The sequence below is a fragment of the Anser cygnoides genome, chromosome 20, assembly GCF_040182565.1.
Source record: "Anser cygnoides isolate HZ-2024a breed goose chromosome 20, Taihu_goose_T2T_genome, whole genome shotgun sequence".
Taxonomy (NCBI): Eukaryota; Metazoa; Chordata; class Aves; order Anseriformes; family Anatidae; genus Anser; species Anser cygnoides.
Window position 1 is genome coordinate 9,756,115 of NC_089892.1, and position 13,909 is coordinate 9,770,023.

At 46.5% G+C, this 13,909-nt stretch overlaps 1 protein-coding gene across 16 annotated transcripts in view; it reads right to left on the reverse strand.

The window, feature by feature from the left end:
• Positions 1-13,909, reverse strand: part of CACNA1B (calcium voltage-gated channel subunit alpha1 B) — a 281,607-nt gene that overhangs the window by 71,848 nt on the left and 195,850 nt on the right. For 8 of the 16 annotated variants that reach the window (XM_066980504.1, XM_066980511.1, XM_066980509.1 and 5 more), the window contains 2 exons: positions 9,964-10,026; positions 99-920 (listed from right to left, as the gene is read on the reverse strand). In XM_066980504.1, the coding sequence (XP_066836605.1) occupies positions 99-920; positions 9,964-10,026 (885 nt within the window). The remainder of the gene's footprint in view (positions 1-98; positions 921-9,963; positions 10,027-13,909) is intronic. The other 8 variants (XM_066980520.1, XM_066980519.1, XM_066980518.1 and 5 more) reach the window with 1 other exon arrangement.

Here is a 13,909-nt window from a genome sequence, read left to right on the forward strand (position 1 = left end):
GGAATGCCACAGGGAGGGGAATAACCTGATTTCTGAAAGGCATTTGGGGTATCACAGCCCCCGAGCTGCCGCAGGGAGGTGTCCGGCCGCTCACTTACTTGGGCTGATGATTCCGGTGCTCCTTCTCTCCAGCCTCCCCCTCCTTCTCCCCATTCTCCTTCTCCACTGAATCGTACGTCGACAGCGCCCTGTTCCTGAACCTGTGCCGTCTGTGAGGCTCTTCTCCGTTCTCGCCCTTGGAACAGGGCTCTCCTTCCCGGTTCCCAGACCTCGACCCTCCCCGGTGTCGGGAACGCCGCTCGCCCCGGGCCCCGTTGATCGTCCCGTTGCCTTCCTTGCCCTGCCTTTCAGCAGAGTGCCGGTGAGTCCGATGCCTACGGTGCTCCTTCTCGGCACCTTCCTCCACCGACCCTCGGCGGTGGTGCCTCTTTCCCCCTTCCTGGCCCCTGGTGCGGTCACTTTTCCCTTCCTTGCTGCACCCTTCCACCTCCTTGCTGCGGCTCCTGTGCTGCCGGTGCCGCTCCTCCTTACTGTTGGTGCCAGACTCCCCGTTCTCCTCCTTGGTCACATCGCACTTCTCTTGCTCTCCCAGTTTGTCCTTATCCCGATGCCGGTGATGCTTTCGTGGAGCTTCTGCTCCATCGGCAGAGCTGACCTTGCTCTGCTCCACCTCCTGCACGTCCCCAGGGCTCAGCTTGCTGATGTTGTTCCTCCCTTCGCCCCTCGGCTCCACCACCAGCGGCCGGTCCAAATGCGTCTTCATGTCGGGACGGATGTGCAGGGTGGTGGCGTAACGCACCCTCTCCTCGGGATCCAGCTCGTTGTACAGCGCCTCGCAGCTGGCTCGGAAATTGTGCATCCGGATCTGGCTGGTCCTCTGCTCCCAAACGGACTTGGATTTGGAGGAGTTCTGCTGCTTGCTACGGAGGGGAGGAACGGGGAAAGTTAGTATCAAACTTTGCACCAGTTCCCTATAAAGTAACCACCCAAAAAATAAAAAAAAATAAAAAAAGGAAATTTTCAGCTGAGACAGGGTGTTAGAGGGTTGAGCCAAAGAAGTTATAGGAATGGAGAGAGAATGGCTGGCGGAGAGTATGAGCAGGGAAAGCCAGCAGGATCATCTGTGTTAGTTTGCCCCCACACGCTTCAGGCACTATGAAACGGGCCCTCAGGAAAGGATTGCCCTGCTTTCTAAAAGGTGGTGATCCCCCGTGAACACCTCAGGCATAGTTTGCAGGGTTAAAGTCAGTACTCACAGAAACTGTATCGTACAACCAGAGCTTTTAAATAGCCTGCAGGGCTTCCCCCCAAACCACAGCACCTTTCTGCCCACCTGGAAACATCTAGATGAGCAAATCAGTGTCCAACAAGTTGGAGTGGAGGAGCAAGGGGAGATGAAACCTGCCCAAGGGCCCTACCACCATCCCCTGCAGCCAGAGGCGCCCCTCTGCAGGCAGGACAGCCCCTGACGGAACAGGGGACATTGCTCCAAACCCAGGGCATCCAGCCCAAGCATCACAGGAGTCTGGAAAAGTACAAGTAAGGAAGGAAAACTGTTCTACGTAGCAGGGACTGGGGATAACATGTAGATGCAGACAATGCAAGCACCTTTATTCCCTCGAGAGACTTGCTGCTTTCCTTCTCTGATACCTACTACGGTGAGAATACCCGCTTTGACAATGCCTTAATGCTTTGATTTTTTCGGCATAGCACTCAGTTTCTGACCACCACATGTGAATGTGTCACGTACCCAGCCACTGCAGGAAGAGAAGCCTTTTTTTCCTTTCCTCCTAAACAATGTAAATCAAATATTTGCAAATTCTGCTTTCCCATAAAATCAAAGTAAACCCCCTGGCTTCCATGGGGGGGGAGTTCTGGATTTAGCCTGGTTGAAGCTGGCACCTGTTTTCTTCCTTAATTAAACTACTTCTAACAAAAGAGAGGAAAATCATTTTCCTTCCACCGAGCTGCTCAGACATCTCCATTTGCTACGCATTAGCCTGACCTCTGCAGCCAGAGGGGCTGCACAGGGCTCACGAATCTCCACTGCTTCACGCACGCCCCACAAGGCTGTGGAGATAGGGAGTCAGACGCAGTTTCCTTACGTACTTTCTGGGCTCCCCTGACAATAGCAGAAGGCAGCTTTTGCGTGCGTGCGTGCTGATTCAGAGTGTCAGGGTCTGTCGCCGTGCTCGGACCCCGGGGAGGCAGCATTCAGATGGGCTCACGGAGCACAGCGGGAGCTGTCGGAAAGGCTTTGCATCTCAAATGCTCTGCTGTTTTGTTTTTTTGTTTTGTTTTTTTTTTCTTCACTAAGGGTGCTGTTAAAAGAGGTAAAAACCTACTTAAATGTTCACTGTAAATGGTATGAGGGCATCCAAGGCAGTTGTGAATGAATCTGGTTTAACCCAGAAAGAAGAGGGAGCACAGCTTATCACCAAAACTACAAATCAAAGCCCCCTGTTCCCAGGAGGCACATCCTGGATCAATTCTCCACCAGCTGAGTGCCCCATTTACACCACAGCAGAAGAACAGGTGACAAAAATCGCAGCTCTAAATGCAAATAATATCAGAAGGTGCTGGGGACACAGAACCCCACTCACCCAACTCCCCACATCATACAGAGGCAGGCTGCTCACAGGGGAGAGCACCCCCAGGCTGTCCCCAGCGACAGGAGATGAACAGCTGGCAGTAACCTGGTGTTTCTTTGGGGTTCAGTCCTCTGGAAGGTTCAACCACTATCACCCATGAGCAGATTTACGCGGTTTTAATGGGAATTAATGGGTAACATGCAAAGTCTCCTCTAACTGCCCAAACCTGCTGTCCCATACAACGATTTCCCATGGGAAGACGTAATCTGCAGTCACAGCTCTGCACCATCAGCTGAGACCAGCAGAGAGCTGCCTGGCGTGGGTGTCCCAGTATATCCCACACGTCCTCCAAAGCGGATGGGTGCTTTGCTCTGCACTGCCTCAGATCTAGCAGGGACAGACCAATCTGGGCTATGAAAACCTATGAAAACGTCCTCGTTAGCACAGGAACAAGGCAGCTCGGCTCTGTGCATGTGCACGTCCGAGCTCCCCAAGCACGGGCTCTGTGTAGCCACCAACCACACTGGTTCTTTGGGGACATTTCTCACTTGAAAATGAGAGAACCTGGGGTGAGGACCGGCTTCTGTTTTGCACTTTGAACATCCAGAGCAAGCTGCCAACACCGCAGTGATAACTAGGAACAACATGTTATGAGTTGGGAAACTGCCTTTGTGCTGGCTGAGACCCTCAATTTCTCCCCAAAACAAGAGCACAGAGCGCAGCACAATCTCCTGCTCCACACGCAGGCACCGTCCTGGGGTGGGATGCAAAGCTCCCGGCCTCCCTGCACAGACTCAAGGCAAAGCCAGGGGTCATCAGGCAGCTGTCATGCGAACAGCCCCTCCACCAGTGCCTGCACTGAGCCCAGTCTCTGAAATCAGGCTGGACGTAGTGAGAAAGAAGGCTGAGGATGCAGGACTGGCACCCATCACACAGCAGGAGAGGAGGTGCTCAGGACGGGGACTGGTGACCTTCCCTGCTATGAGTGGTGATAGCACTTCTGGACAAAGCCTATAAAATCCCTCCAAAACACGCACACATCTGCAGCTTCAGAGATTTTCTGGCTTGTATTAAATTTTAGTTCTGAAAACCAGATGCTCACAGGGGATTTCAGAGCCTCTCTCTCAAGGGTTGGGTCATTTACCTACAAGTGGAGGAATGGTTTGCTCTGACACAAGATTTATCACTTCACGGTAACTTTTTTCATTGTGTTCCCTTTACCCTAAGAACACGAATCAGCCTTAAAAGCAAAGCTCTCTCTGGGGTGCTAAAGCTTCCATTGTACTTGGCTCACGGCTAGCTGACAGGTGAAGTTGCTGCTGAGTGCACACCTCACTGAGAACCTGGAGCAACCGAGCAATGCACATGTTAACTAAGCCTATTTTGGTAAAATCACTGCCTTAAAACAGATACAGACATTTCAGATTTCTCAGCACGTCTGGAAGTGAGATACATCCTTAACACTGGCACAAGTAGTGGAGGTGATCGCCAAAAGACTACGACACGCAGCCACCCACTGGCTTTGGTCACTGATAAGCTAAAGAGCAGGAGGCCCAGAAGTAAGGACTGCATCCCGTCTTCTTGCTATATGAAAACTCCTTCCCCCACTCCAATACAAAAAAAAAAAAAAAAAAAAAAAGAAAATGCATAAAGCGCAGTAAAATATCAATCAGGAAAACGTGAGGCTTGCCTGTGAGCTCATTATTGCATTCAAACGAGTCAAGAACATCACGAGCAAGTGACAGCACGCATAAAGGCTGCTGTAGGAAATGGCCGTAAAGGAATGGAGCAGGCGGGTCCCTCTGGGGACCGTGTTCAGGGTTTTTCAGAGAGAAAGCGGCAGCAGCTGGAGGGAACGTGTCGCCTGCTTGTCCAATTACATTTATCTGACTCTTGCTTTCTACAAGTTCCCACAGCAACTGAACGTGGACACGTGTGACAGCTTCTTCTCTCCTGTTGCTCTGCTGCACGTCTTCTCAGAGGAGAGCTTTTGAACTTATTTATGGCACAACAGGAACGTCACCTTACAACAAAGCCTGCTTACAACTGCCTGCCTGCGAGGATACGGTGCCTATGCACGCAGCACAAAGAACCACGGAAGAGATGGGGAAGAAAACATAACTGGGGCAAAAAGATTTCCACTGCTTCCTCCACAGTTTGGTCCAGTAAATTATTAAATGCTGCATGAACTGGGGCAGACTCAAACCACCTAAGGTACAAAGCATGATACGCCACAGCATGGCGTGACTTGTCTGTAAAATATCCACACTGAAAAGAGAAAAAAAAAAAGGGGGGGGGGGGGAGAGACTCTGTGATAACAAATTTCTTTCCACAAAAGACAACTATTTATGATTCCATCTCCTTATCCGAAATCCTGCTGTTTGCTTCTTAAAATTCTTCTGAATCCATTAAGAAAATGGCATTGATCACCTCTGATTTACCGGCACTGTGCAAAGATTAACGTTAATACACTTTCTTTACGATTTTTTTCATCCCTATTTTCTGTGTACAGAATATTTCAAACTGTTTAAAGGGGTGCTGACAATGCACTCAGTTTTCAGGTCCCCTAGGCTTGTAATGTTGTAGTAGATACTTCTGCTAATATGCTTCTCTGAGAAGCTCCATTGTTTCTGCTTGGATTAAGCAGCCAGTAGTCAAATCCTGGGGCTAGAAAGAAAACCATAACCTTCTTGTAGAATGAAACAGAATTCATATTAATGAACCAGCGACTAATATTGACACAAAAAAAAAAAATGCAGCCAGTAACTGTGTAGATCACTAAAGAAAGCAAAGCATAATTTTAAACATACTCTAATCTTAGGGTATTCCTTAATGACTAAAGATTTTGTTAACATAACCTTTTAAAAACACAGCTTTAGTTAATGGCACTTTGCTTCCCAGACCTACTGGTTTAATCAGCTACATAAACGCAATCCTTAAAATTTTGCTTTAGTAAATAAGGAGTGAAACCTGACTATGAACATACTAATTTTACATTTAAAATACCTACGTATTAGATTGTGGGTATGAAAGAATATATTCTGATTACAGATGAAAGGGATTTTTTTTTTGTTAAAAAACAGTTTCAAGAGAAAATGGGACATAAAAACCCTTTTGACTAAAAATTGTATTTTCTATCCATAAATTTGGAGAATTTTCTCCATGTTTCAATTTTCCATTAGGAAAATACAAATGAAGCATATCAATCTGGGGTAGGCACATGCAAAGGAGAAGGTTTTCTCTCTGGTTTGATAAAACAATTTTCTTTCAGATGAAGACACTGCTAGCATTTCAATTTGCTTTGCCCATGACCCTGGGAGTTGCTGCTTGGATGCTTTAGTATCTTCTCTTCTTTATGAGCCACATTTCCTGCCCGGGCTCTCTTGGGAAACGCACTGTGCTCTCCCACCGAGCTGATGTGGCAGCGTGCATCGCAGAAACACTATTGCCAGGGATGAGCATGGAAAACACTGTCCAGTCTCTCCCTGTATTACTCTTGAATTTGATTTTTCTTTTTATATATTAGATTTTCTGATATTTCAGTTTCTCAGAAAGAAACTATCTTCTTTCATAATGTTTCTCCTTAAGTCCTTTGGCTAGAAAAACTAAATTTTGAATATGACCTAGGTTTAATATAATACTGGCCACATATCACACCCTCATATTCAGAAACTTGCTGGTGAAACTTGAAATGCCTTTCTCATAGACATCAACTTCCTAGATCAAGAAGGTTCACTAAATTCAACATATATATATATATATATAAATATTATCACCCTCAGACAGAATTTCTACTTCCTTTACCAGCTCCTTTAGACAAATCCAAGAACCGTGACTGCAGGCTGGCTTCACCCCATCCTCTGGAGGAGCTCCTTTGGTAGAAGGTCAAGTCTGGGCCAGAGAAAGGCTTCCCTCCACCAGCCGGCCAGCCCTGCAGGATCTACCACCACATGTGAACGTCTGAGAGAGGATTTCCTGAAAACTCACTAAGTGAGGAGTCAGCTAAGCAGCATTAAGTCAGCTGAGACCACTGAGAAAAACTTGCTAAGCCACAAACAAGCTGCTGATGTCCCTGCTGACCACAGGTAATTGGTCCCAGCAGGAGGAATAATCTGGGATGCTCGAGGAGGACCAAGCCTGGCACCGTTGCAGCATCAAGCCCTTCAGCATCAAGCCTTCGGCCAGCATAGAGGCAGAAAGCTTCCAAAATGCGTCTGAACAAAAGTTTGGAAAGCTCTGCTGTTTCATTACCACTCCCATGGGGTGTCCATGGCCACGATTTCCTCTGAGCAGTAGAAATTATCTGCTGCCGCTTAGTATTTGACAGCTGCTGTGTCGCCTGTTTTTATACAGCTCTGCAGTGATGCAGAGTTCATCCAAGCCTCCCGGTGTTAACGTAGCAAAAGTTTTGCTGCTTTCAGCTTAACCTTTTCCTAAGGACAGAAGGATTTCACTCAACCATAGATCACCCACCTGCATGCTGCTTCCTATCACTCTAACCTGATGTTTTATATATAAAGATATACACAAATATAATATCTATGTATAAATTTATATATATATCCTGGAATTAGAAAGTGACTCACCTTATGTATTATTACTTTTTGTTAAGAAACTAGCACAGGCGTTTTTCCTTTAGGCTCTTACCTATTTTCCTAAGGAAATTTCTAAATTATCAAAGAAAGAATATGGAAACAAACAAACAAACAAGAAACCAAACCCCCAAAGGGTTTTCTATCTCAAAAGGGTTTTGAATAAGCTTGGTTCTTTCAAAAGTCTGGATTTGCAGATCCTGGTTCTCACTGATGTTAAAGACACCAGGACTTCTATGCCATTTGAGCTATGTAGAGGAGAAAAGGAACAGGATTTTTTTGCACCTTTTAAAAGCCTTTTTTTAAATGACTAGACTACTGTTCAGCTTTCATCTGTGCACAAAAATTAGACCACTGTTCAGTATAATTACAGCAATAGCACTCACAGTGGGCAGAAAAGGGTGGTATAAAGGCATCTTGGACTGCTACTGGCTTTCACCGGGGACAGGGAGACCACAGTACCTGCAGGTACCTGAGAGGAGTGGTTCCAATTTATTTATTTGAATTTAAAATAAAAAATACACTTCTAACCATGACATTTATACCGAGCGTACGAGACCTTCAGATGCCTTTACCCTTCAGGGGGCTCTCGATGCTCTGTGATGGCTGGTACTTTTACACATGGCACACTCTTATGGGGCCCAGTCATTTAATCAAAGCTAGGGTGTTTGCTGCAAAAACATGAGGGAAACGTCTGGGGATACCCACAGAGAAGAAAATGCACACTCATCTGTCAAAACGATCTTGTTTTGCATAGGAAATTTTAAATTACTGCCCAGACAGTGCATAGAAATGTTAAATACAATGCAAATTATATTTGCCTCTACACCAGGGCCTCTCCACACGACTGAAGAGAGGTAAAGTGGTTTCACGTGTAGAGAAATGTGGTTTAAGCTGCCGTGGTTTTGTCAGTTTGGCTAGCACAGAAAAGTGCAGGCAAAATGAAAGCATCTGTAAACAGCATATGTTGAAAAACCACCCGAACACAAGCACAGATATACATTTTTTTCAGTAAAAATTCATTCTCTTCAGAGAATGGATGTGAGTCATAAGAGCCAGAGATGCCTCTTTCTATTCTGCACTGTCTCTATTGCTGGTGGGGAGTTAGCAACAGACCTCAATGGCAAACACAGCTGAACACAGGCAAAACCTCCTGCTAAGTGGATTTTAGTTCCTGCAGTTTGATTTAATCTTTTTTAATGGTAGCTCCAGAAGTTTGGAAAAGGAGCCAAACCCTTTGTTCTCTCTGATTTTATTAACTGTGCGAATGTGGCCTCAGATGGGTTTGGTGCAACTTCTGCTGGCGTGCACTCGAGTGCCGGGAGGTGAGGCACTGGGCAGCACCTCTCCAGCATCACCACATTTAACCACGTTCTCCCTTGCCCCCCTTCCCCTCCTCCCTGACAAGTGCAAGGCAGGATGAGACCCCCAAAAGGCAGCTGGCTACTCCCCGCACCTTTGTGGCTGCCCAGAGTCCCAGCAGCCAGACAATGCATTGGAAAAAATGAGCCAAAAGCTTTCCTGGTGTAGTTTCCTCCCCGGTTTTCCACTGTCCCAGTCCTGTGAGATCTCAGATGGGTGCATTTGTCCCATCAGAGCCCTTAGCACAGGCACCTGCTTTTGCCAGATGCAAAAGTTCAGTCTTGGTCAGAGAAACTAAATCCACACACTGTAGCAACCCAAGTGTGCCTGAGATCCATCAGTGGACCACCGAAACACCCAGGGCAGCAGGGAACAAGGTGTTAGGAAGCTGGTGGAAAACCTCCTTTGCTTCACCGTGCCTTTGGTACGCTGAATCCTGCCATGGTGCACATAAGGACAAACCCACGAGCGTTCGAGTTGCACTTACTTGTCTCTCCAAAAGCATTAAAGAAGAAAAACAACGTCAGATGGTAACAGTATAACTCAAAGCAACAACGCTAAGATGGGTGGATGACAAGCTGGTGACAAGTTTTGTTGTATTAGTCGGCGGGGAACGATGGTTATTTTCTACAAACCTGTATCGGTGTCAAAGCGCACCCGTGATTCACAGCAAAGCCAGCAAGATTTGGTTGTTAGGAGGTGCGTGAAGTGAATGGAAGATCTACCACTGTGTTTGCTCAACCACGGGTACATAGGAGCTTGCCGAGTGCCTCATTTTTGCCATATCTGTAGCGTTAAGCACCAGCTCAGGAAGGTGAGAGAGCACAGCCATAACTCATGCTCTAAGTTTCCCAAGGATATTTATGCAGAGTTTTCCAATTTGGTCTCGCTCGGGCCCTAATTCCAGAAGTTTCTCCTCCAGTTTTCATTTAAAGAGCACGCTCATGGTGGGCACCCATTCTCCTATTGAACCCTAAGCGCAAACACTGGTGGAACATCAAAGCCATCAGCCCAGTGCATAATAAACGCAGAGAACAAAAATACAAGTGAGAACAAGACGAACCATCAAATGAGGGCAGAGGGGAGAACAGGGAAGATAATTAAGGAAGGAACAAAGGCGAATAATTAGGGGGATGGGAGGAAAACAAAGGGAGGAGGAAGGAAAAATCACAGTCAATGTACAAAACACTACAGAGTTGCTCACGATCAAATCACAAGCATTATATGGCAATGTCGCACACCTTCCAGTCCTTCCACTGTATGTTGGTCTGGAGGCTTTCCACAATGATGGGAATGATTTTTGGAAAAAACAAGGGGGGAGTGAAGGCATCGGGAGAGGGGGAAATAGGGAGGTTTATAAATATAGAGATATATATGATAAATCCATTTACTGAATATCGTAACAGAGAGCAACTCACGGTGAATTTACGCTGGAGACTGACGAGCTGCGAGATACAGTACCTCGAGTTTGCTTTACAAAACTGCACATGCAAAAACAAAACAAACAAAGAAAACAAAAAGTGAGAAAAAAAAAAAGAGAAGAGAAACTATAAGAGACATCGGGAGGAGACTCATACAGGCTGTGTCCTATCGAATGCAGACTGCAGCGTGCATCTTGGTAGGAGACCAGGCAAGCTTCAGAAAGTGTGGAAGCCACAGACACACCACCTTCTAGTCGACAGGGAAACAACCAAAGAATCAAAATGGAACCAAAAGGGAAAAAAATTAAAAGGTGAACCAAAAGCCACACGATGATATTAGGACTTTATGCCTCCATATGCTATACTCACAAAATCAAAGTCCTCCGCAGAAGTCATCTTTAGGACCTCGGGGTAGAGGTCTTTGTAGAAACAGATGGTGATTGCTTTTACAGCTGTGCTGCAAATCATTACTTCCAAGTGGGAGCGGGATGCAAGACTGCTAATTCCCCCCTCCGGCACCACGAGATGAGAGGAGGAAGCCTGGGAGCAGCGAAGAACAGGGCCTGGAGGGAGGACCCCGGGCCATGCATCGAGAACCAAAATCCGAGCCCCAGCAGCTGGTGCCAGGCTGCTTCGGTTCGGTCCTTGTGCCAGGTGGGCTCTCCAGGGGCACCTACCTCTCTCCTCTGCCAGGCACAGGGATGTGTCTGAGCTCAAACCATCCGAATAGGGCTCACCGTGTCTGAAAACCCTACGCCTGCTGCAGATTAGGCAACGGATTACACTTTATTTAAAGGAACTTGTTTCAATTCACGTGTAATTTTGTAGATTCTCCTCCATTCAGTGTGTGTTTGTATAAATGCCATTACACATGGGGGGTTCTGAATATGGAAATAGCCGAATTACACAGAAAAAAAAAGTTTATTCTTCCTCTGGCAGGGAATCTACACAGAATCAGGATTCTAAATATCTTGATAGATCTTGGCTTGAGGCACTAACGCTTCACAGTTATAAACAATAATTTTTATAAATCTACATCATCTGAAGAACCCTCTCAGATGACAGAAAACAAAATCCCTTCACCTCCTGAATTTGCCTTTTCAGTTGCAGCAGTTTTTCCTGCTTCCCTGAGAGCTTCAATCTGTTAACAATCAGTGCTATCAAGCCAGAAGGTCCAATTAAAATCTAATGTTCTTTGGATATCATATGAGTAGAATTTTAAATATACATTTCCTTAAAATTACCAGAATCTCCTGAACAGAAATGTTGGCCCATGTGAAGTATATAACACAACCACCCAAAGGCCAAGAAAACTGCAACAAATATAAGTACCATTATGAAAAGTGTTTATAAAAGTTTCACTTGGAGAAAATCACCTGCTGTGCAGCCAGGTAAAGCATTCTGCCCCAAATTTACTATTTCTACATTTTTACCTCGCCAAAGAAAAGGGGAGCAGAAATCAAAGGGGGGGAGGGAGGGGGTTGCATGCTCTGCTGGTTTGCCAGGGAAATTGCTCCCAGGTTGCTCAAGCTGGGGACCCCTTTACTTCTTGGCTGGATGATGAAGTCCCAGGATGGCAACTGAACCCTGCAGAGAGCAAGCCCCTGCCTGCACAAATGCCTGAAGCACAGGTAAGGGATTTCTTGGGCAAAACAGGTGGAAAACTTGTGATGGAGGAGAATGTACTGGGCTGCCTTAATTTACCTGGGAGTCAGCACCAACGTCATGCAGTACCTGTGGAAATGTTGTTTTTAATTGCTAAAAACAGCTCTCAATATCCCTTGGCAGAAGGCTTGAATGAATTTTTGCATTTATGCCTGCCTCATTTGGTGCAGTGCAGGATGGAGGCCATGCTGTGATCCTGCCAAACATCCTTGTAACTTGGCCAGGCAACGTTATACAAGTCCTGCAGCACTCCAGGTTCACTTCTTTGCTCTCGTTCCTGGAGCTGTCTTTTCTGAAACTGTGACCGACTACATTTTCCCTGGAATTGCGGAGAGGAAAGCTGGGAAGCCAAGAGAGCCTCCTTTTCTGAATCAAAGTGACAGAAGTACTTGAGCTTTGCTCCATGCTACTTACCATCCAAGAGGGACACAGAACAAGAGAGCGTCTTTCTGTGCAGCTGTTTGAGTCACTGTTACACCAACAGCAAGGGCAAAAAAGTAAGCTAACGGGAAGAACCACAGCACCTCACACATCAACACACATCAGGGGGGAGAAGAAAGGGAAGAAGTCACAAGCCAGCAAGAGAAAAAGAACACCTCTGCTAGTCTACGCACCATCGAGCACGGGACGTTTCATGGGCTGGGTGTTCAGGCATACTTCTTGCTGGGTTCTGTTGGGTACCGGCAGCCCAACAGGGATTTTGAAAGAGACCACAGTATTCCCAAGACAAAAGGAAAACATGGAGTCTCTGAGATGGAAAATGTCCTAAAGAAACAAAGCAACCCCCCATCCCCCTTCATCCCCAGACCTGTACAAAAGGGACAGACACCTCGGAGAAGTCACTGAAATGACGTGCCACCTCTATCTGCTCTCAGCAGTTTTCTAAGGAGTAGTCAACTTGCTCGTGTTACCAGGCAGTATCTACCTGTAGGCACACAATTAAGATGCCAACTGCTTGGAACAACCATGTGAGGGACCAGCAGAAACCAGTCACGGCCTGGAGAGAGGAAGAGGTCTTTCAGGGTTGGAACACTGTGCTGAGAAGCATGTCAAGCTTTGAAGAATGGCAGTGGTCAATCCCATTGGCAGTGTTTAGCTCTGGTGCCCAAGTTTCACGAAGTGCCTCTGCTACTTCCTACAAAGTTTCATCCATCACATCTGAGAAACTCTTTTCCCATCCAGAGCTCACCCCTTATACCTAATGCTTAAATTGTTTCCTTGTGTCTGGCCACCACTATAACACATTGCCATGTAGAATTAAAAACAAACCTAAGTAAATAAATGCTAGAAGTTTCACTCAGCATGACTTGGACGTGACAACTTAGCAGGTTCCTACAAATTTAGCATTTGCGTGCTGTTGTGATTGCTTTTTTAAGACTCTTCCCAAGAAAAGGTGAAGGCAGGCCACTGGAAAATACACAGGAATAAACGAATGCAGAGGCTGTTTTAGCCACCAGTTCAGAATCCCTGGAGCAGCCATGGGGAGGACTTGTGCTTTGGGGCTCATTGACTCTCCGACTGGTCTGCTGGCCCGTGCGGAGCACCCGTGCCGTGTGTGCGTAGCGCAGCCCCTTTTGTACGGGACATTGGTGCAGCTCTGGCCGGAATAGAAAAGGCAGAGGAGGTATCCGAATGCGGGGAGTTCAGGCTTTGGGTTGGCAAAGACACAAGTTCATCTGCAGAACGTAAAACCATTTGCACTGGGGTCTTTGTGCTGGCCATGAAATAAGCCCAGCAGCTCTCCCTTCCACTGGCACCTATCCAGTGGGGACCTTGAGGTGCTTTGCACATTCAGCACCTCAGTAGTTGCCCCATTTTCCCCCCTGCTCTGTTCTCACCGCCAAGGAAGCTGCACCAATGGCTTGCTCTAAAGACCCGTCGGTCAGTACAGCAGCTCAGTTCGAGAGGCTGAGTGGTTTCGATGTTGTACAAAACAGAGGGTCTTAAAGACAATGCTGGGCAAACTGGACAAACCCAGAAACTCACCTCCAGAAACAACAAAGCAAGGAAAATGCTAAACAGAAAACAAAAATCACAAAAATAAGAATGAAACAATGGGCTAAAATTAAAATGCAGTAACTTATGTTAAACAAATATTCTGTTTTAAACCAAACATTGCAACAATGACAAAAACAATGTACCATCCTAGCTTTTTCATCCTGAAAATCCACAAAACAAAAAAGCCCACTCAGGATAGAGTTCACCAGGTGAAGAACAAAAAGGTCAGAAAAATCCATTCCTGCAATTCCTTTTGCTGGAGCTGGGGGCAAGTCATTAA